This window comes from Coffea arabica, chromosome 8c (genome assembly GCF_036785885.1).
Source record: "Coffea arabica cultivar ET-39 chromosome 8c, Coffea Arabica ET-39 HiFi, whole genome shotgun sequence".
NCBI classification, from domain to species: domain Eukaryota; kingdom Viridiplantae; phylum Streptophyta; class Magnoliopsida; order Gentianales; family Rubiaceae; genus Coffea; species Coffea arabica.
The window spans coordinates 6,533,340-6,555,581 of NC_092325.1; the positions used below are offsets into that span (position 1 = coordinate 6,533,340).

A 22,242-nucleotide genomic window follows, 5' to 3' on the forward strand; every position below is an offset into this window, starting at 1 on the left:
GTTCAAAGGGCGACTCCGAATACTACAAGAGAGAAGGGAGGAACGGAGGGTTTGAAAGTCAAATTAAAAATTTCAATAGCTCTGTTTGGATTGTAAATTATTTGAGATATTTTTACTGTAGCATTTTTTGTGATGTGATGTATGTGAGATAAAAAGATAATTGGAAAGGTAAAAAAGTGTATTGAAAATTGTAATGATGATGTAAGCAAATAAATTTTGACAAATAATCCTCTATCCCTTGATTAAGATTTAAGACATGCAACAATTAAATTGGGTCTGGAGAACAAAATCCATTTAAACTTTTAGAGAGGTCAATATAATTGTAAACTTTCATGCGGAGAGTCATTATTATTATACAAAACACAGTGTAGATCCTTAGTTATTTTCTGACTTTTCTATTTAATCACTTTTTTTTATGTACTATAACTTTTTCAAAAGATTAAACAAGGTTCCCAAAGCATCCATTGAATAGAGACATATTATATACGTAATCCATTACTCCTACCTGTTCGTTGTTGACCTGGAGGTTCCCAGTCAACTTGGAAAGAAATTTCTTCCTTCCCTCTCGTGTTCTTTAGTTTACATCTGTCTAAACAATTATGTCCCCAGGAATTTTCTCTCTTGCATCCTATGTTGATCGATGTTGACCATTCATCACAAACCATGACCTTATATAAACTTCCAAGAATCATCTCCTGCGGTCAACAATCATCTGCATTTACTAATTACTTCTTCCAAATTTCTTGGTTCCATTAGTTTCACTTTCTTTCTACCAATTCAGAGGCCATTATCAATCTCCTAGCTAGATTAGTCGTAACATAGCTGCAATGAAGTTTTCTGGCCTACTTCTGAGGCAGCTTCAACAGCATGTTTTGCCATCATCAAAATTTGGCAATATCGTGTCTGAAGCCTCTAAGATTTCAGGGGTTAGAGGAATCGGAATCAGCATCTGGAATCCAATCCCAGGGGCTCGGAATTGGAGTTCTATGGCTCCAAATGTAGGGAAAGAAGAGAAGACGTCGACAGCTCCAACCGGGGCAGTTGACAGTTCTGAAGGTCAAGCTGATCATAAGGCAGTAGTAAGCTACTGGGGAGTGGCTCCTCCTAATATCACCAAGGAAGATGGATCACCTTGGATGTGGAATTGTTTCAGGGTATGTTTGCAAGCAAGTCCATGGTCGGATATGTTATTATTTGTGAGGTCAATAAATTTAGAGCTCATTTTTTAATCTACTCAAATTTGAGGGTTCTTTGGTAATATACTCTTTCTAGGCTTTATTAGTTCATTTTTGTACTCAAACTTAAAATGCGAATTTCACAATTTTTGTGTTTTAATATAAGAAATTGCACTTTTATTTGATATTGATTTCATTTGACAGCCAAAGCAGACACTTCAAAGTTTAGTATTCACTTTTAACTTACTCAAACTTTAGGGGTTATTGGGTAATTAACTATTTGTAAGCTTTAATATTTCCTTTTGTTGTTGAGGGAATTTTTTAGGATCAATATTAGAGTAGGAATTTAATAATTTATTTTGTTTGAATATGAGGCTTTGTATTTAATTTGAAGTTGGTTTCATTTGACAGCCATGGGAGACTTACAAAGCAGACACATCAATTGATGTCAAGAAACATCACGAGGCTACCACGTTGAATGATAAATTAGCTTATTGGATTGTGCAAGCTCTCAAGTATCCAACCCACTTGTTCTTTCAGGTAGATTCACTACTTCATTCTACAAATTTTATGTCCTAAAATTGCACTTGATTGAACAAATTTAACTGTTTATTCAAGCTAAGCCCATCTAAAATGCACAAAATTGTTATTCGAGTCCACTGAATTTTATTTTTCCAAACTTTTTTGTGTTCAAAGTATAGTATTGTGTCAATTTAGCCCTTCAAATGTCAAAAGTTCCTTTTTGTTTCATAAACTTCTAGAACTTGGCTCGAAACCTGCACCTTTTGCTAGCTAAACATGAGGATCAAGTTTGGAAGATTATTCTGAATCTGGAAAAATTTTTGCTATTTGAGAGGCAGTCTAAGAGAATCAATCTACATTTCAGGCGGCTTAAATTACAACAATTTTGTATTGATGTGGGAAATGATAAATTCACCCATATTTCAACCTCATCCGTCCCAATCCAATCTTTTTAATCAAATGGCTAAAAAACCCATAAGATACTGCTTTTATTGGCAATCAAAATTTTAAACATTTCTGTGCAAGTGTTCTAGACATTTTAGTAATAGAAAGGTGGGAAATGAGGCTAAAAAATGGAATTCTATTTATCATTTCTCATTGATTTTTGGACGGGTTCCAATTATTATACAATTATGCATACATCGAGCCCATCTAATATTAGAAAAATGTGTCGATCGAGCCCCTCAAGAATTAAACTCTACAATTTCTGTCTGCAAAGCAGAGTATTGTGTCAACTTAGCCCTTCAAAGTTCAAGTGCAAGGTTGCCACTTAGCTTCATAAGCTTCAAAATGAATCTATTTCTTCTTTCCAAAAAAAAAAAGAATCTGTTTCTTTTACTGTATAATTTTCACTATCGGGACATTCCCGTAAGAAGTACTAGAACAGGAAAACTTTTGGCTATTTGAGGGGCACCTTTAAGAGAATCAATGCTTGAGGTTGCATTCTGATTTTTGGGAAGCTTTAAGTGTACATTTACGTATAGGAGCATGCTAAAATACAAAATCAAATTACTCGATACTTGAATTATATAACCGTAGAAAAGCATTATTTGCCAAAACTTAGCTTCATATTGATTTCAGCTATATTTATACAACTTTTTGCAGAGACGTCACATGTGCCACGCAATGTTACTAGAAACTGTTGCAGCTGTGCCAGGCATGGTTGGAGGGATGCTGTTGCACCTCAGATCCCTGCGCCGATTCGAGCACAGTGGAGGATGGATCAAGGCATTACTAGAAGAAGCTGAGAATGAAAGGATGCATCTAATGACATTTCTTGAATTATCACAGCCAAAATGGTATGAAAGAGCACTAGTTTTTGCAGTGCAGGGTGTGTTCTTCAATGGCTACTTTCTTGCATATTTGGCCTCCCCAAAACTTGCTCATCGCATAACGGGATATCTTGAAGAAGAGGCAGTGAATTCCTACACTGAATTTCTGATAGATTTGGAAAAAGGTTTGTTTGAAAACAAACCTGCACCAGCCATTGCAATTGATTATTGGCGTCTGCCACCTGATTCAACGCTCAAAGATGTTGTCACAGTTATAAGGGCTGATGAGGCACATCACAGAGACATTAACCACTTCGCATCCGTAAGTTTTCTATGCAATTTCTTTCCCTTTTTTCTTTTGTTTATCATTAAGTTAGTAAGTACTATATTATTAACAAAATTCCCTTTATTAGATCAATTTTAGATTTGGTAAAGAATTACTTTTAATTTTTGATTTCTATGTCTTTTAATTTCAGGATATTCAGTACCAGGGACATGAGTTGAAGGATTTTTCAGCTCCAATTGGATATCACTGAAGCTACAGACTCTCTCTCTGGTTCATGCATCTAATACCTAATGAGATTTCATTGGTGAATTTGAATGAAACTAAAAGATAAAATATTTTATGTTCTCATTAATTAGTGCCATGTTGTAATTATAATTGTTACTTTTTCTTGGCTCTTTTGTTGTTGTATTATGCTATTTATACAGTAATATATGTAAATTTTTTTCAAGAAATTCTTCTGTTCCTAAACGGTCATTATCAGGGCCTGGAAGTGTTCTTGGATGGGTTATCTATTAAAAAGATAACAATTACAAGGCATGTCTTTTTCTTTTCTTTGGGGTTTTCGGTCAAATTACTTTATAGATAACCAAACCGAGCTAAACGTCTTTACCACCCGGCAAATCCATTATCATTTGGATAATTGACTATATAAATGATTTTTTTGTTGCATTTTGTAAGCTACAATATGTATTTTAACCACAAAAATACACACGAGAGGGCTGGACTGGGTTGAGTAGTAAGATGGGAGATGGCGGAAGTAGGCGGTATTGGATTCAAAATTTTTCACTTAAAATATATATATATATAAGAAAACTACAAAAAAAAAAAAAAGCTTGCTAAAGTTTAAAATACAGATACTCACAACATCATAGATTAACAATTATGACATTAATCCAAAATTTTGCCCTACGAACAACGAAATCAAATTTAAACATTCTTACTTGAACAAAAGCATCCTTTTAAATGATACATCTAGTTTAGACTTTGTTAAAACATTTAATAATTGAAAAACAATTTTGGTTATTTAGTTAGAGAACTATGCCATTTGACCCAAATAATATTGAGTTAGTTGGTTGACCATAAATAATAAAAACAGAAATGTTGAATTAGATCCCACAAATTGCAGATGCACCAATCTTTTTTATTTGAAAAAGAATACAGTTTTAGTCCCTAATTTTTTTTAATTAGAAGAAATAAGGTATAAGATTGTTTAGTGGATTCTTGAAGTATGAACCTTTAAATTCTGTTCCAATGTTTCTACGTCATTTATAAGATTCTTGCAGCTGGGCTTCTTGATTGGGTTGGAGAGACCAACATCAATAAGCGGTGGGGTGCGCATGAGTCGGGTACCCGTCTTGTGCACTATTTAGTTGATTTGATCTGCACATTGTTTATTAGCCATTTTTTTGACATATACCTACCTTGCATATCAGTAGGTACCCAACAATCAGGTATCCGTTGAGATAGGATTGAATCAATGGGTACCTGTCTTGCTCTACTTCTCATTTAAGTTTTTTTTTTAAAATGATTTATACTAATTTAATTTTATATTTTATATATTCATATAAGATTTAATAAAAACTTTTTCTCAAAAAAAATCTCCCACCAAGAAACAAACATGTGAACAGAATAGAAGAAAAAGGAAAAAAATTCAAAATCAATAAAATTTGAAATAAGCAGTACCTTTTTTAAAATATATATTCCAAATTAATTAAATTTTTTATAAAAAACATAAGATCATGACCTTCACGAATGAATCTTGTCAACAAACTATAATCTTCCAAATTTGTAATGCAATTTGTCCAATGAAATTACTTATTTAACTCTAAAAATATTATTTTATAGTGTGTATATAAAAGTAAAAAATAAATAAATAAATATGCATGTCAGGTTGGGTACCCACGAGTTTTTAATTATGTGACTTTAACTAATCCTGTATTTAAACAGGTATCTAACCCTCTTTTGATTCGATCAAATAATACGAATCATGTATCCTAATTTTTTGATTTAATCGGATCGAATATTACGAATCTTCAGGTTAGTTGGTATTTTTGTTCACCCCTATTTAGGAGAGATCTGATGGCCCATTTAGACCGTTATGGTTGATTGGCTTAACTCCAAGTAGATAAACCAAGATGGCTTATTCCAAAACTTTGCATTTGGGAGTTTGATTTCTCGCTTTGCATTTTTCGGTGGTCACAGAATAGGCCTATTAATTGGATATTCTCACAAAAGCTCAGCCCAACTGAGCGACCCAAATTACAAATGTCAAATATCAGACCAAGCCTTTAACAATTACATTCCAGGCTCAAACTCATTCTTCTCGCACGAAGGTACAACACAATCGATCAATCAAATATGTCCACATTCCTTAACAACATATATGAACAAAAATAAAATGTACATTCATTTTGTGATTAATAGATTTGGGAAGTGCAAAAGAATAACTGAAAAGGAAAAAAAAAGAAAAGAAATCAATTAGTTATTCCATCCTTGTACAGTAGTCTATTTTATTTTCAACAAACATTACCAATTTTATACATATAGCTATTAACACTTGATATTACAAGAGTTGATTACAAAAAGGGGCCACTACCTTCATTTCCTTCTGTGCTAAGTCTATCAGCCATATTGGGAAATCTTGTTCCCATTCTACATCATGCACTAGCTTTACAACAAGTTGATCTAGTGTATGGCTGATTTCGTTATTTGATCTAGGTACAAAAAAGAAACTATAACTTTCAAACCCTGGTTTGAATTCCTAAACGTCTTCCAAAATAGTTGCAATGTTGTAATCATAGTCATTGCGGCTGTTAATCTAGTTCACTACTGATTTGCAGTCCGTGCGAACTTCTATTTTAGTCTACCCTGCATTTTTGGCTATCATCGCTGACTGCATTTCTTACAGCAAGAGGTTCTTCCTTAATTGCTTCTCCTTTCCTCTGGTTCACAATTCCCTCTTGCCTTCACTATCTTTCCCCTCCAGTTTCTTGCGATTATCCTTTGGCTTGTTTTGATCATTCTTACTGAGATTGTAATTATCCCTTCACTATCTTTAGTCCTTGTACAATACTCAAGGCTCCAAACCGAGTACCAAGAGCAACTATTGACAATTATTAGCCCAAATGATGGATTCAACAAGTTCTTGGCATTGATTGAAGATTACTTCACTAGAGAAATTGTAAGCACCATATCAATTGCTCCTATATTCTTTCCTTTAAATATTCTTTTTCAGTTGTCATATATGAATTTTATATTATATATTTATTAGAATTTTTATAGCGAATTCCCCATGCTTTTCTGAGGAAATTCAAGGAAAAATTTTCTCCAAAATATACATTCATATTTGAGGCAATAAGATCACTACACAATTCATGGACAGTGAGAATTCAAAAGAAAGGTCAATAACCATGTTTGCAAGCGTCCGTGGCCAAGTTTTGATAAAGATCATTGTTTAAGGCTTGGAGATTACTTAGCATTTCATTTGGTTGATAAAACAACATTGGAAGTAAAACAATATGATGCTAAATGTTGCCAAAACCAAAAAAGTTTGAGGTATAAAAATCAACCAGCGGCTCCACTGATGATGAACCTGATTATAGCTCTGATGATAGTGAAGAAATTGAATTTTATGAACATCATGAAATAAGCCTGTCAAAGGTTCATTCCTCTAGACAAAAAATTCATTGAAAATGTCATATTGATCATGATAATTTTCGTTGAAGGAAATTCGCGATAACTATGAAAACTATGAATTATATCAGATGTGCTATTTGTTGAAGGAAATTAAACAGGTTTTAGAGAGGAAGTTCATGAAGGTGAACGTGAAGAAGAAGAAAAAAAAGAAGAGGAGGAGGAAAAAGAGGAAGGAGAAAGAGGAGGAGGAGGAGAGGAAGGAGAAAACCGGTATGGTAATTTTGACTCAAATATGGAGAATCCCTACTTCATTACGAGACTCAATAAGTGCCGCCCCTTCTTTTTGATTTATGATACCAGACTCAAGAAGTGTCGCAGGATTAGATTGGTGAGTAAACATAATTTTGTCCCAACTAATATAGAATTCATTTTTTGTTTTTTGTTTTTCTCTTTTGGCTTCTTTGGAACTGGAAGGGTTGATTGGCATAGAATATATAACCACACGTTTAATGAAGTTGGTAAAATCAAAATTTTATAGTATAATTAATTTGATTTCTTTTTCAAATTTAGTGTTTGATTTTGTACAACTTCTGGGTATCGATGTATAGCTTCGGAAGATTTAAAGAGCAAATTGAACAAGCATCAATCTTAAAATATTTCTAACCCTCTTGTATTGAAAATAATTAGCATATGCTGCCTAAAGAAACCAAAAAAAAAAAAAAAAAAAAATTTAGCAGATGCCTTTGATAACCATAGGAGTCAAAATGTACTTCCTGGGACAATTTGAAGGGTAGGATTTCCTCAAATTAGTTACTTTGCATATGCGGTTAAGCAGCTTAATTTACAAGAATTAACATTTGTATTTTCTGCACCACAATAAGGAACGTCCCATATTCACTAATAGGTAATGTGCATGTTTTTCCTTTTTTTGTTTTGTTTTGGGAAACACAATTGCTTTTCCTTCTTAACAATTGCTTTACACATTTTCGATTTCTGTATGACAGGTTGTCAGCCAATCAAAATAATGACCTATTCCATAATATATAAAAATTACAGTACAGTTGTACATTGGATTGGCTCCATAGGAATTGGGATGAATTATTTCTTTCCTTAGCAAGAGTTAAATGGGGGATTTTGGAAAAATAAACTAATTAATTAAGCTCTAACAAACTCAAATATGCAAAAAATTAATTAAGTCTAAATCAATAATAACTAAAGCTTTAGTCACGGGAATAAATTCAAAAATGGTTCATGTAACTCATCCTTGATGCAAAGACAAATTTTAGTGTCCGTTGATAAACTGGTTATAGTTGTCAACAAGTTCTGACAATCAAATCTTTACTATTTGGATAGTTAAGATACGACATTAATTATTTCCATAATTAAAAGATAATTCTATGTACGATTATAGGATTTAATCTTAAAATTGTATTTAAGATTAGAAAAAATCCAATTCTAATAAACAAACACGCTACGAGGGTTTATTTAAATTAGATTGTAAATTTTCCTAATACAACCCAATAATGTTAGTACCACTAATATTAAAACAGCTCCAACAATTATGAATTTAACTATTTTAATTAGCAATAGATTATCAGGTAAAATAAAATACTGGACCTTTGATAGTCAACTGACACAATAATCATAAACAATGACATCAAGAAGCATACAAATATTAATGAATGAAAGAAACACTTAAAATAAATTTGATTACACAGTTATTTGTAGAACCAAATCTTCAATTTATCTTTTGATTAGAAAGAAATGCTTAGTCACTCATCATGGTGAAAAGTGTAGCCAAGAAAAATGAGGATTTTTTGTGTCTTGAGAGAAGAAAAAAAAGGACAAAAACTAATTAACTAACTAGCATCTAATGAAATGAGGGTCAGAGTTGGGAATGTATTGATTTTCCTATTCAAAAAATATCTCCTAATTTCCTAAAAATTATCCTATTAAAAATAGATTACACTCCTAGATAAAGTAGGAATAAAAATCCTAATTCTAACTAATTAGCATCCATCCAAAACAAAGTACCCATGGAGGATAGGACTCTTGGTCTTTTCCCAAGCCTACAGAATGATCGATGTAACTAATTTTCTCATCAACTCTTTTTAGACTCTTTTTATTCCAAATCCCTAAAACATCAACAAAACACAAATTAAAGTATAAGTAGAATCCAATCACTATCAGACAATCTACTAAAGTAAGGGGAGAACTGATACAAAATATATATTTATAATTCACATCATATAAATTTATTGGAATAGTTTTTTATCTTTCCCATAATCAATGTACTTGCTACACAAATTATGTAAAAGCTCATAAAATAGTGGAATACAACTAGACAAAGGGTAAGAACAATTGCAAGCTTAATTACAAGGTGGGTGGCTATTCAGCCACGAAAAAAAAATTTTAATTGCGAAGTTACGATCAGGCTGTGTAATTCTTGCACAATTGAGTATTTGGTAAACAATAATTGAGCATTACATCGTTATTATAAAATTTTACAAGTTAATTTATGATGAATTACAACCCTTCCATATTGTTGTATGCTGTATTGGAACTTTTATACTGGCAATCATTTTTTGTCGCCCTTGAAAGTACTCAAGTTTGATTCATAAATCTAACTACTTGAGTTCGATCTTCAAAAACTTTTGTGCAATTACGTTATATTTTTGCAAACTCTCAAACCTAAGCTCATAGACATGACGCAAGAAAGTTAGGGTTATTAGTTTTTCTAATATTGTTCGGCCCAAATTCAAATATATTCGTACAAAAGTTCTCTACAGGAACACCTAATTTTCACAATTAATTACGGGCCTGTGGCATATGTTTTTGGTTAGGGCACTAGTTAAGAGCAACCCTTTAACTCAATTTGGAATGTTTTTTGAATGCAGTGGAAAGCAACAACATGAATATTAATGACCTCCTCAGTTTCCAAATCAAATCCTTTCCTAATATTTTTCTGCCTCAAGTCAAATTGTAAGAGGACAAGAATTTATGAACTCAGTTATTTATGTATAAATCTTTTGGTACTTCTTGAAGTAGCAACAACATGAATATTTATGACCTCCTCAGTTTCCAAATCGAATCCTTTCCTAACTTTTTTCTGCCTGAGGTCGAATTGGAAGGGGACAAGAATTTATGATCTCAGTTATTTATGTATAAATCTTTTGGTACTTCTTGAAGCAGCAGAAGATTCAGAAGTTGCTTGCAAGAATGCATCTCTCTCGGGACATATTGGTGAACATCTTTTTGAGGCTTTGTGTCAAGACCCTATTGATTTGCAGACGCGTATGCAAGTATTGGAATGACACAATTTCCAGCTCTGATTTCCTCAAGTTCCACAACGAGCTATCAATCTCAAATCCATGTCACAAGGTTCTTGTTACTTTCCCACTTTCAACGATAGACTTCAATGCATGCAGGGTTAAACAAGAGGCAAAAAGGCAAAACTGGATTAAGATTCCTTGGATGGCAGATTTCGCAGATGATTTTACACTTCTTGGTTCGTGTAACGGCTTAATATGTCTCGGTACCAAATCTAATAGCAAAATCTTGTGGAATCCCTCCACGGGAGACTACCAAATTGTGACTCCGCAAACTAGTGGTAATTTCAGAGGGAGCCACCGCCCTTATTTCCTTTCTGGATTTGGCATTAATCCTTCTACTGGTGGATATACAATCGTCTTAGGCTGTTACTATTGGGACAATCTTCAACAAAAACGTGCGATCTATATCATAACTCAGAGACGTGGGCGTTACGAGTGCAAAAGGATACAAGATATTCCTGGAACAACTAATATTTATCAACGACTAGGGGTTTCTGTGAACGGGCATCTTCATTGGCCGGCATCTGTGCACAATGAAAGTGTGGTTTTGTCATACAATTTGGCGGAGGAGAAAATTAGATCCATCCCATTGAATGGCCAGGCAATCACAGAGCTGCCGGACCTTGGGCTGAGTCTGCCCTTTCCAGTGCCCTTTACCCTGGGAACTTGTGAAGGACGCCTGTGTACTATATCCAAGCCGTGGGATGCTGTAGTCCAGCGAAAAGATACGTTCGAGTTATGGGTTATGAAGGAATATGGGGTGTGGAAATCTTGGACATGGTTGAACAACATAGAAGGAATTGGAGATTATGGCTCTTTGGTACCACTAGGATTTTTCGAGAATGGTGATCTCATGGTTGATGCGGACAGTAGACATATAAAAAGGTACAGTTTCAAAGATAAATCAGCCAGAACTCTGCAGATTCTTAACAACTTGAAATCTTGTTCGATTTCATATGTGGAGACCATGGTTGCACCACGTTAAGCTCTGCTTTTGTGATGCATGGTTACAAGAGAAGCCGGTAGACAAAGACATATCAACTGTCATAAGCTGTAATTTTCCTTCAGTTCTGTTGTTGGCTTTATAATTGGATTTCTACAATATGTTTCTTCAGGATGTTTCCTTAGTTTATAATTTTGCTTTAGTTCTCTTGTTGGTTATATTATTGGATTTGTTCATTATTTTTTTTATTGACAGATTCTTATTTGAAGTTATTATTACTTCTTCAATATGCTTCTTTTTGTCGACAAATCCTTTGTTACAATTCCTTCTCTTTTCTCATAATAATTGATCAAGCCTTGATGATATAACCTTGTAGACGTTGACAGACTTAAGAATTGAACCAAAAAATAACGTTGACCTTATACCACATAATAGTTGATAGTTGATCAAGCATTCCTGATATAACCCCATAGATGTAGACATACTTGAGAATTGACATTGCATACATGAAAGAATGTTAAATTAAATAATTTTGCAGGCTTAACTGCACTAAAAACCCCATATAATTAGGTGTCAGTTGCACTTTCGCCCTTAAAATTTAGGGAGAATTACCATTTTGATTCCCATTATCACGTCAGAATCCTTCCACTTCCCTGTTTCTCTTGAAAAATTCAACAGCGAAACTGTCAGGACCAGGAGCCTTCCCTTCTTTCATTGCAAACATAGCCTGTTGTATTTCTTCAGGTGTTTCATCTGCTTGAAGCAAAGTCGTATGATCAGTACAGATGGTCTTTGTACTGATCTGCTGCAGTCCAGGCACGAGGTTCTCAGTTTTAGGAGCCTGATTAAAAAGTTGCAGGTAGTTAGTTGTCCACAGCAATCTCCTTCACTTCATCTTCCTTCAAAGAAGAGATCTTGTTCCTTGCAGCATGTGACTTCACTTTCCTATGAAAAAAGGAAGAATTTCTGTCTCCTGGCCTCAACCAATTAACCCTAAGTTTTGCTTTGAAAAATTCTTCTTCAGCATGCAAAAGCTTTTAGCATATTTTGCAAGTGAATACTTCTTCTCTTGAGCAATGAGATCAGGATCCAAAACATGCTCATCTAGCATGTATTGCACTCGAGTTAATTGCTGCTTCTTTTGAACAACTCTTTAAGAATTTTGGCAAGGATTCACTAGGCCACTGACCTATTTTAAGCTGACATATTCCTTTATAATCCAATGAGAGATGACTTGCACTAGTGCACTTTATCTTTGTCTTTGTGATTGATGGAGTTTAGATATTTGTCTGGAGTTCAAGCCTTAATTAATCAGAGCCAAATGTACCATAAAGGAAAATTGTCGTGGTACCTAGCAAAATAAATCATTCTTCTTTGTTTCCTTAGATAATACAATAATTTTGTGGCAACAAAAAACTGAAAGAAAAGAGTAATTATATGAAGCAAAATTTTCTATGAAAATTCTTCTACTTGCTATTTATCTAGAGAGGGGCCAGTGTGATTGGAGTTTGGCATGGTTTGGTCTGGTTATTGTATTTTTTGTATTATTTGATATATAATTACATTATATTACTGTATTCGAAGTAAAAGTGATCTACAGAAATCAAATATTTAATATATATATTCAATATAACATTATGACATTTTTTTTTTTGAAAGAAACATTATGACATATTTGAATACCCAAAACTTTGAACATGTATAATGATTAGATAAAATCATACAAGATACAATTGTGCTGAATCGTTATTCGCTATTTAAGTTGACAAGTCAGTGGAATTTTGGGCTCATTTTTTGCCTGGGCAGTCCATATTGGTTTCCCTAGCCGGGCTTCTACCATCTATTCAAGAAAATCAAGCCCACCTATGTAGCCCTGCTTTTTGGACCTATAAAATTGAGTGTTTCCTGCTTATAGACCGGCCCCCAAGCGGCTACGTCAGAATTTCCCCGATGTTACATCGTAATTCCAAGCAACATTTTTATTCTATGTCCACCAATTTCAATTAGTAGCTTCCTATCAATTCTAGGGTTTCTAAACTGCTTGATTATCATTTTTTATTCCTTATATTTTTTATATTCTTGTTTTTTCCTCTAGGTTGAATTCATCTTGTATAATATTTATTTTTATGTTTCCATATTTTTGAATATCCTTGAATAATGGATCAGTATGCATTGGAGGATTTTCTTTTTTCAAGGCTTCCACTCAAGGACCTCTATACATGTGATGAGGATAGTTTTTGTTGGTTGTCTTGATGTCAATTTCATTTGTAGCATGTTATAGTGCTCTAATACCCAATTCTATCTTAGGAAATTGGGTTAAAGTAAAGGTAGCAAAATGGGAAGGATGGGCAAGATTTGTTCGAATTTGAGATGGACTGAGTAATATGTGATTAGACCCAATTTTACCCATACGTGTTTTGGGATTAATTTGGATGGGATTGCTTTGAGATGGGTTTAGATTAATCCTGTCCAATATCCAAGTTTATTCCCTGTAATCTATTTTCTTTAATTCCATTTTATTTTTTATATAAATTTAATGTTTTTTATTTATTAAATTTCTTTTGGTCTTATTGTGAAATTATATTTTCTTGAATTCTTTTTGCCTCAAATTATATTTATTTATTTTCTTTGTATATATTTTTAATATTTGATTTCCAAAGTTGCCAAATTTTAGTTGAGGAAAAAATAAGTTCTATACAAACTTAAAAAGACTTGTATTTATTATTATAAAAAAATGCCATTGTATGAATTTGTATTTATGCTACTGAGCCTGTGGAAAAGCATGGCTAGTGAAATTGGTTTTAGCCCAACAATAAGGTGCAACTTGCAAGGATGAAAGTTTAGTTGAATTAAAACTTTTCACATATGCACCCAGAGGCACATTAACCTGAATGCTTTGGGTTGAACAAGTAAAAAATAACATAATTTTCCTATATTTTATTCACTTAGTGACCGACAATTTTTCAGAATCATTTTGCTTAGGTAACTAGATGATCTAATTTGAAACTCAATCTAGAATTACTATCTCAATCTTTTCCTTGCAATATAGAAGAGAAATGAGAGCAGGATTTGAGGAGGAAAAAATTTCTAACCACATGACCTTGCTTTATTCCCCATATCTTCAATCACAACAACAAAGTTTATTCATTTATTTCTAGCATGAAGGTTTACTAGACAAATTATATTTACCAGTAAGCTGATCTTGTCATCAGTGGAACTCTCCCACAACAAAACAAATCAAGGATTATAGGAAGGCTCTCATACTTCAGACTTTTAGACTGAATAGTGAATCTCAACGTTGACTGGATAACCACATGAAAATTAACATCAATTTTCAAAACTTTGTATATAAGTAAAGGCTCGAAACCTAATAATATAAATTTTTGGATTAGAGTTGGGTTCCTGACTTACATATTGGACTCTTTGATGGGTTCTCTCGAGATTTTTCTCCCTAACAATTGGTATCAGAGTTTCAGATTGTGAGACTGGGCTAATTATGGACAAATGGATTCTTCTTAGAGTTGGATCGGTAAAAATTATCTTTTAGTGGTGGACTGAAGTGCCAAAGTGCTAAGGAGTTTGGTTAGTATTGGACCAAACTACTCATGGAAAAGTGGATTCTTTTCAAAATTAGACTAATAAAAATTCTCTTTTTAGTGGTGGATTAAAGTGCCAAAATGTTAAGAAGTTTGATTAGTGTTGGACCAAGTGCGCCATGAATTTGGTAGAGGTTCAATTGGTGTCCAAAAATCCAGTTTGCATCTTTAATTGTGATACAGTAAGGTAAAATAACTTTAATCTAGAGAGTGTTTATTCACTTGCTAATAGCATCTGCTCATGATTATGTGAATGTGGAAGTCAATTGCTTAATCACAAGTTGATGTAGGCTCCTGCTGGGGCTTTTTACTCTGATTAATGAAGTATGTTGGGTTTATTTGTTACTTAAATCTCTTTTCGAGTTCTTTGCAGCTAAAGATACGTCGCATTATGTACATTAAACAGCAAATTGATACTTTCCTGGCCTTGTTCGCCATCTTATGGAGAAGTTTTATAATGGTCATTGAACAATTATTAGGCATATACTCAGTAGGGTGAATTCTTAGTTTGTGATGGAAAAAAAAAGAATTCTACAACGAGGGCGGTTTTTGGAGTTGTTTCTACAAAGGGGGGTCTTCGCATTTCCAGAATGCGAGCTCAGCGAGCTCGCACTACCCAGCGCCAAAACCCCATTTCGAAAAAAAAGACAAAAGAAAGAGCTGGTTGAATAGCTGTCGAACAGCAAAACATTACGAGGGTTTCTTGAATAGCAAAACAAAGAAAACAGAGCTGGTTTCCAAAGACCAGAGCAGAGCGGAGCATCCAAAGACTGGTTGCGCGTTTGCCGCTTCTCAAAATTTACCAGCATTGCCGTCCCATTGCGACTCTCAAACAGCATAAAGGTTAGGCTTTTCCACTTGCAATGCCTCACTTATAGCATTTTAAGTTTAAATAATACTTGAATACTTGAATCCTATTACTTTTGGTCGAAACACTATGTACATTGGATATTGTAAGTTTTGCAATTGGAGTTTAGAAATTTTATTAACATTATCGGATTTTATAGATTGGAGCTTTTGAATATCATGGATATTTGGATTCTTTGACAGGGAGTTTTAGGCCATTTATAGGGGAGACTATGTCGAAATTTTTGTAGATATTTCTTTGTGAGGGCAACTGACTATTAGGTAATTTATTTTATATTACAACTACCGTTTCTTATGCATAAGGCTTAATTCGGATTTGATACAAGCCATTAGCTAATTTATGTTATATTACAACTATTGGATGTTTGCCGACAAGTTGAAATAGTATAATTTGTTAAATTTTGTTTTAGTAGAAAATGGCGTTAGAATATGAAATACGGATTTATTTTAAGACTAATTGATGGATTGAAAGTCAATGACCAACCTTGTAATGTTTTTTGTAATTGGCAGAATCTATAATGGTACAAAAGTGGCAAAATCTGTTACAGGGAAAAACATTAATTTTGTAAGATTCATTGCTAGAATATCACATCATTGTGAATGTGGATCTTGTTATGCGGTGTGAATGTGGAGCCCAAATATATATAACTTCCCATACATTTCTTACGCTTGTACTTTGAAAATTATAGGGTCTCTTGACAATATGTAGTGTGGCAAATGTGATTACTACTTCATATAAACCCTGTTCGGATTGGTTGGCAGGGAGTTTTAGTCAATTTTTAGGGGAGACTCTGTCCAAATTTTCTAAAAATTTCGTTCAGAGTTTTAGGCTATTCCTATCGTTATTTATAGCATATTTCATACATGTTTTCAATTTTTTCATAAATATCTCGATCTATATTTGTCTATTTAATAGTTTCAATTTCGACCTAGAGTCCATCCTCTTTCATTTGTTTGGACCCTTGGACTACTAATTCTAATATATTGTCCCCAAAATAGGGATTCATTTCACAGACATGTCTGTAGAAAGACTTCTGCGGGTAAACCTATACTGGGGAGGACAAATACATTACGAGGGTGACTTTGTTTGTTATTTGCCTCGTACTTCCAACCGGACATTCACTTTGAGGCATAGAATTGGATACGGAGAGTTGGTTGACAGGATTTACCACTATATTGGGGTCGATAAAGGGATGTTCAAGCTGAAATTGTTTCTTCGTCAACCGTTGGAGAGTTCCAAATATACTGTTTCCGCAGTGGTGGATGATGAAACTCTTGATGTAATGTACGATCTTTGGATCGAAAGAGTTTCATACATGGCAGAAATTTATATCGAGAAGGAAGAAATTGTCCAAATGCCTGTAGTTAATAGCGTATTCACTTGACCAATAGGTAATGTTGGTCCAATGATGTCGCTTGTACATGCATTCATGGATCTAACAAAGTTTAATTTCGATTCTAGTTCAGTCGTTCTAGATTCTTCGGCATGTCACTATATGCATGATGATCGATCTATAGATTCATTAGAACCAAGGCTCACATCAGGGTCCATGGGTGCCCAGGAATATTTTCATGGCCTGGATTCGATTCCAAATTTTAGAGATCCAGGTCCATCATGCCATATTTGTTCACATGGGATCGAGTCTAACCCTGGGCAAGGTTGTCGCAGTTCAGCTGAAGATGATGTATATGCTAGTATACATGATAGGCTTCTTGGCTCTCTTGAAGATGATCTGGAAGAAGATGACCCGGAAGTTGATGCGGAAGAGGTTGAAAAGTCGGAGTCGCAAGATGTGTCTGGTAGTGACTCGAATGATGAGCATGAAGGTGGGGGTTTAAGAGTAAACCTCGATATGTTCCACTCGGACAGATGCAATAGCACAGCTGACAGCTCTGCATATGTGCCAAGAGGAATGTCATTTTTCTCCGATCTTGGGAACATAGATGATGATGATATAGAAGAGGAGGATGGATTGGAGCGTATTGTAACATTCAGTGAGGAGAATAATAATATACGTCTCCATATGAGATTTGAGAGTAAGCAGCAACTCAGCCGAGCAGTTAGGATGTGGTCCATCAATCACAATAGAGAGTTCAGAGTTATTAAGAGTAAGAGTAACACGTGATTTGCTAAATGCAAGTCATCGATTGAAAGAACTCCTTCCAGTTCAACCGCGCCATCGTATCCACCATGTGACTGGTGTGTTAGAGCCGTAAAGAAAAAGACTCATGAGATGTGGCAAATTACAAAGTGGGTCAATGACCATAACTGCTTGGGTGACATGATTAGAAATAACAATACAAGCCTGACGGCTTCCGTTATTTCAAGGCACATTCTCCGTAGCATTGAAGATGACCTTGGATTAAAGGTCAAGAACATACTAAGTTCCGTTAAAGAAAACTTGAAGGTTGATGTGTCTTACAAAAAAACCTGATATGCCAGACGTAAAGCAATTGAGCTTGTGTTTGGATGTTGGAAGGCGAATTTTGCCGAACTACCGCAGTATCTCGATGCCCTGGTGCAATCCAATCCAGGCACCGTGGTGGAGTGTTCGCATCATTCGGATAATTCGGATCGAGTTAAGACCTTTAAGTATGTATTCTAGGCATTTGGACCGGCTATTGAAGCATTCCACATGTGCAGACCGGTTATATGCGTTGATGGCACTCATTTGCGTGGCGAATACAAGGGCAAACTCCTTGTTGCAGTCACGCAAGATGCGAACAACCAAATTCTGCCAATTGCTTATGCCATAGTTGATGAGGAGACGATTTCCAGTTGGTCGTGGTTCATGGAACAATTAAGATATAATGTGGCACTTGACCGACATCCTATCTGTGTCATTTCTGATCGTCACAATGGTATCATCTATATCATGACACACTTTGACTATTGGGAGGAATCTTTAGCCTACCATAGATTTTGCCTGCGACATGTTAGGAGCAATTTGATGACACACTTCAAAGGTTTACACATTCGTAAGTTGTGTTGGGCAATGGGAAGGACAAGACAATTACGCAAGTGGCGGATGTTCAGAAGAGAACTACGGAGCATGTTCCCAGATGTTTGGAATTATCTGTCAGCCATTAGTCCAGAAAGTGGTGCCTAACACATGACGATGGCCGTCGTTGGGGTATTCTAACTACCAACATATCCGAAAGCTATAATAATGTCTTGCGCGGGGCACGGCATTTGTCAATTCGTGGATGCATTGACATGACATTTCATCGGACAGTTGCGTTATTTAAGACGAGAAGGGAAGATACTTCACATTGTAGCAATCCTTTTCCCCCAAAGATATGCGCGGCGTTTTAAGAGTGCTGAGCGGAAGGCAGGCGCCCACAGAGTCATTGAGTTCGATGGCCCATCGAACGTATATAAGGTTATCACAGGGCGACGTGTCGATGGTAAATGAGGCAATACGCAAACTATCAGGTTTTTTGATAAGACATGCTCTTGTGAAAAGTGGCAGATATACAGGCTTCCTTGTTCACACGTTTTGGCGGTGTGCAGGAATAGAGGTGACAATTCGGGATTGCTTGTGGACCAGCAGTTTACCAAAACAAGGTGGGTCGTCCAGTATTCAGGCATGTTTAACCCATTGCCGTATCAAAATACTTGGCACCATCTTGGGTGGGAGCTGCAGGCAGACAGGAGCAAATTTGTTACACGTCGGGCAGGGCGGGTTTAAGCTAGCAGAATTCGAAATGAGATGGATGAAAGGGATCCAGACGAACCAAGAAGATGTCGAAATTGTCATCAGACGGGTCACAATAGGAGAAATTGTCCGAATTATAGGCCTTGATTTGATAGCCTCCCTAGAAATTTGAGTTTCATGTCAGTTCAATTTTTTTTGTCGTGGGCTTCGAGCTAGTTCATTTGTGTTCGATTCTGGATTTATTTTAAATAATTAAATTGGTGGCTTTCATTATTCATTTGTCAAATGCATGCTTCGTTATGTACTTTGATAAGTATTGAAATTCCCAGTTTACACGTGCAGCCCAACAGTTTTATTTTTTTATCGCTAAATCCCCTTTCTATTGATTTGTTGATATATCTGTTAAAAGAATGCTCGGATGACATTCCATATGTGTTAATGCTCTTGCATATACATGATATGGTATTTTTGAGGAGCTATTGGCATTTAGCAGGGAGTTATGGCCGCTTTATAGGGGAGATTCTGTCAAATTTTTTGCAACAATTTTTTCAATATGACTACAAATACATTGCTGCAATATATGAATACATAGAGGGATTTGGGAATGTTTCTAAAAAAAAAAATAACTGATAGGCATGGAGTTTTAGTCGATGTATAACGGATATACGGTCAAAATTTGCTAAAAAAAACCCGTGACCGCGATTTATAGGTCAAAATTGGATACTGGCCACTTTTTGGATTTTACTTATGCATAACTCATGGAATTTAATTGATGCAGATATTTGCTTGAGATTATGGCCAACACTCCTATCCCTGCAGGTCTATATCGAGGACCATACGTGCACGACATTATATCAGCCGGAACTGCACACCGGGCACATTCAATTTTTCACGGATATATTGAGGGCAATCAGTTAGATGTCAGACGGTGTGATAGAGGATTTTGGGAGCATACGCCTATTTCTGATCGGGTTTGTCGTTATATTGCCATGGTTGGATTTGAGGGGGTGCTTGAAAGTGGATATCAGATGGTTGATCATTCTTTGATCATAAGTTTAGTGGAGAGATGGCGGCCCGAGACGCATACATTCCATTTACCGGTTGGAGAGGCTACCGTGACATTATAGGATGTAGAGGTGTTGTGGGGGTTGCACGTCGATGGTCCACTGGTTATAGGGGAGACACATACCGCAGCATTCAGGAGTGGGGAGCCATTTGTGAGGAGTTCCTTGGATTTTCTCCTCCAGTTGGATACTTTGATGGACAGAGACTAAAATTGGGATATTTAGCAAGAGCCTTGGATACAGAGTTGCCACCTGATGCTTCAGATACCGAATTTAGGCAGCGTGCGCGCATCTACCTCTTACTGATATTAGGTGGACATTTATTGTCCGATAAGTCCGGCAACAAAGTCCCTTTGTTGTATCTTCCATTACTGCGGGACTTGGAAACTGTTGGCCAATATAGTTGGGGTAGTGCGTGTTTGGCGACTCTCTATCGGTCACTTTGTGATGCCATGCTTCCTGCCAAATCGGCTATTGCCGGTCCATTAGTTTTGCTACAGGTACATTGCACTCAATAGGTACATTTATCTTCGATTTTTTGCATTTTATCATTTTGCAATTTTAACATTGATTCTAATTTTCTAACAGCTTTGGATTTGGAAACATATACCAACCATGCGTCCGGACCGAATCGCGCCGTTGGAGCATTACCCTGGTCCATATGGAGCTAGGTGCGTCGTTTCGCCCTTATTTCGGGTGTTTCCGTGACATTTGATATCGAACCAACTTTAATTTGTTTTAAACAGGTTCATATTTTTTACATTTTTAGGTGGAATAATGACTTAGACGTACACCGAGTTGTTAGGCATGTTGTGCCCGCATTCCGAGATCAGTTGACAGGCCTGCGGCCTGAAGAGGTATTGACTAGCATATGATGTGCATGTAATGAACAAAAGTGCCATTTTTTGCGTAAAAATGAAAAAATGAGCAAAGAACCTCACCCTTCGATTTGCAATGTAGATGTGTTTGATGTGTTTTAAGAGATTGGGTATTGTACTTTTGGTATATTACATGTGCGTGGGAGGTTAGATTTCATAAATCGGTTTTCACCCACATTTTTTGGAATTTTTTTGGAAAATATCCGAAAAAGTTTGGTAAATTGCAGTTTCTGCAATTAGTGCAGATAACTACAGATCCGAGTTATGAAAGAACTAAGTGCCCAGACGGATCCGACCGTGGATCCATTGATCCGAACTCGGATCCAAAAATTCTTCTAAGATATCCGAGGGATCGTCTGTGCTTCCGCAGGCCTACATCCGAACCCTGCCGGATCCGCACTCATTCAGTTTCGATCCGGGCTCGGATCGGTTCCCTTTGTTAGAATTGAACATTCGGAAGTTTTGTTATTTCTTAATAGAAAAAATGAAACAACTTATATTTTATATTTTTTTCAGTTCATATGGCAGCCATATTCGGTGGACGTTCTCGCTTCTCTTCCTGCGTATTGTACTGCAGGTCAGGATATTTAGAGGCCCGTAACGTATCTTATTTGCTGGGATGTAGTTGAGCCGCACCTCCCTCATCGGGTTATGCGGTAGTTTGGATTTCATCAGTCCGTGCCTGATATGAGGTTGACGGATAATCAGGCAGTTCTACATTCTCTAGATCGTCGTGGTAGGGCGAATCAAGACTGGAGCATCACGCATAGACAATATATTGATATTTAGACTGATCGACGTGTGCATGTACAAGATGGCACAGTAATTGAAGATACTACATATCCATCGGATGAGTATGTTCAGTGGTATCGAGAGCGGACGGTGATTTACATTTCAAATCCGAGTCGATTTCCCACTTTCCCTGAGGGCTTTCAGGGTGATAGTGCTAGGGCACAATATCTTGTATAGTTTATTTCCAACCCACTTTTAATAATCACAAATAGTTTGCTCAC

The 22,242-nt window shown here is 35.7% G+C and overlaps 2 protein-coding genes across 2 annotated transcripts; both read left to right on the forward strand.

Annotated features, from left to right (window-relative positions):
* The first annotated feature begins 701 nt into the window (after nt 1-701).
* LOC113706605 (ubiquinol oxidase 2, mitochondrial-like) lies at nt 702-3,791 on the forward strand. The gene is made up of 4 exons (XM_027228535.2): nt 702-1,154; nt 1,587-1,715; nt 2,802-3,290; nt 3,445-3,791. The coding sequence occupies exons 1-4, from the start codon at nt 828-830 to the stop codon at nt 3,502-3,504; spliced, it is 1,005 nt and encodes a 334-aa protein (XP_027084336.1). The 5' UTR covers nt 702-827; the 3' UTR covers nt 3,505-3,791.
* Nucleotides 3,792-10,109: 6,318 nt separating this feature from the next.
* LOC113705732 (F-box/kelch-repeat protein At3g06240-like) lies at nt 10,110-11,207 on the forward strand. The gene has a single exon (XM_027227650.2). The coding sequence runs from the start codon at nt 10,110-10,112 to the stop codon at nt 11,205-11,207; it is 1,098 nt and encodes a 365-aa protein (XP_027083451.2).
* Nucleotides 11,208-22,242: the final 11,035 nt, after the last annotated feature.

Coding starts and splice junctions, on each gene's coding strand:
- LOC113706605 (XM_027228535.2), top strand. CDS start 828: ATGAAGTTTTCTGGCCTACTTCTGAGGCAGCTTCAACAGCATGTTTTG. Junction 1,155..1,586: donor GGATGTGGAATTGTTTCAGG/GTATGTTTGCAA, acceptor TTCATTTGACAG/CCATGGGAGACTTACAAAGC. Junction 3,291..3,444: donor ACATTAACCACTTCGCATCC/GTAAGTTTTCTA, acceptor TTTTAATTTCAG/GATATTCAGTACCAGGGACA.
- LOC113705732 (XM_027227650.2), top strand. CDS start 10,110: ATGCATCTCTCTCGGGACATATTGGTGAACATCTTTTTGAGGCTTTGT.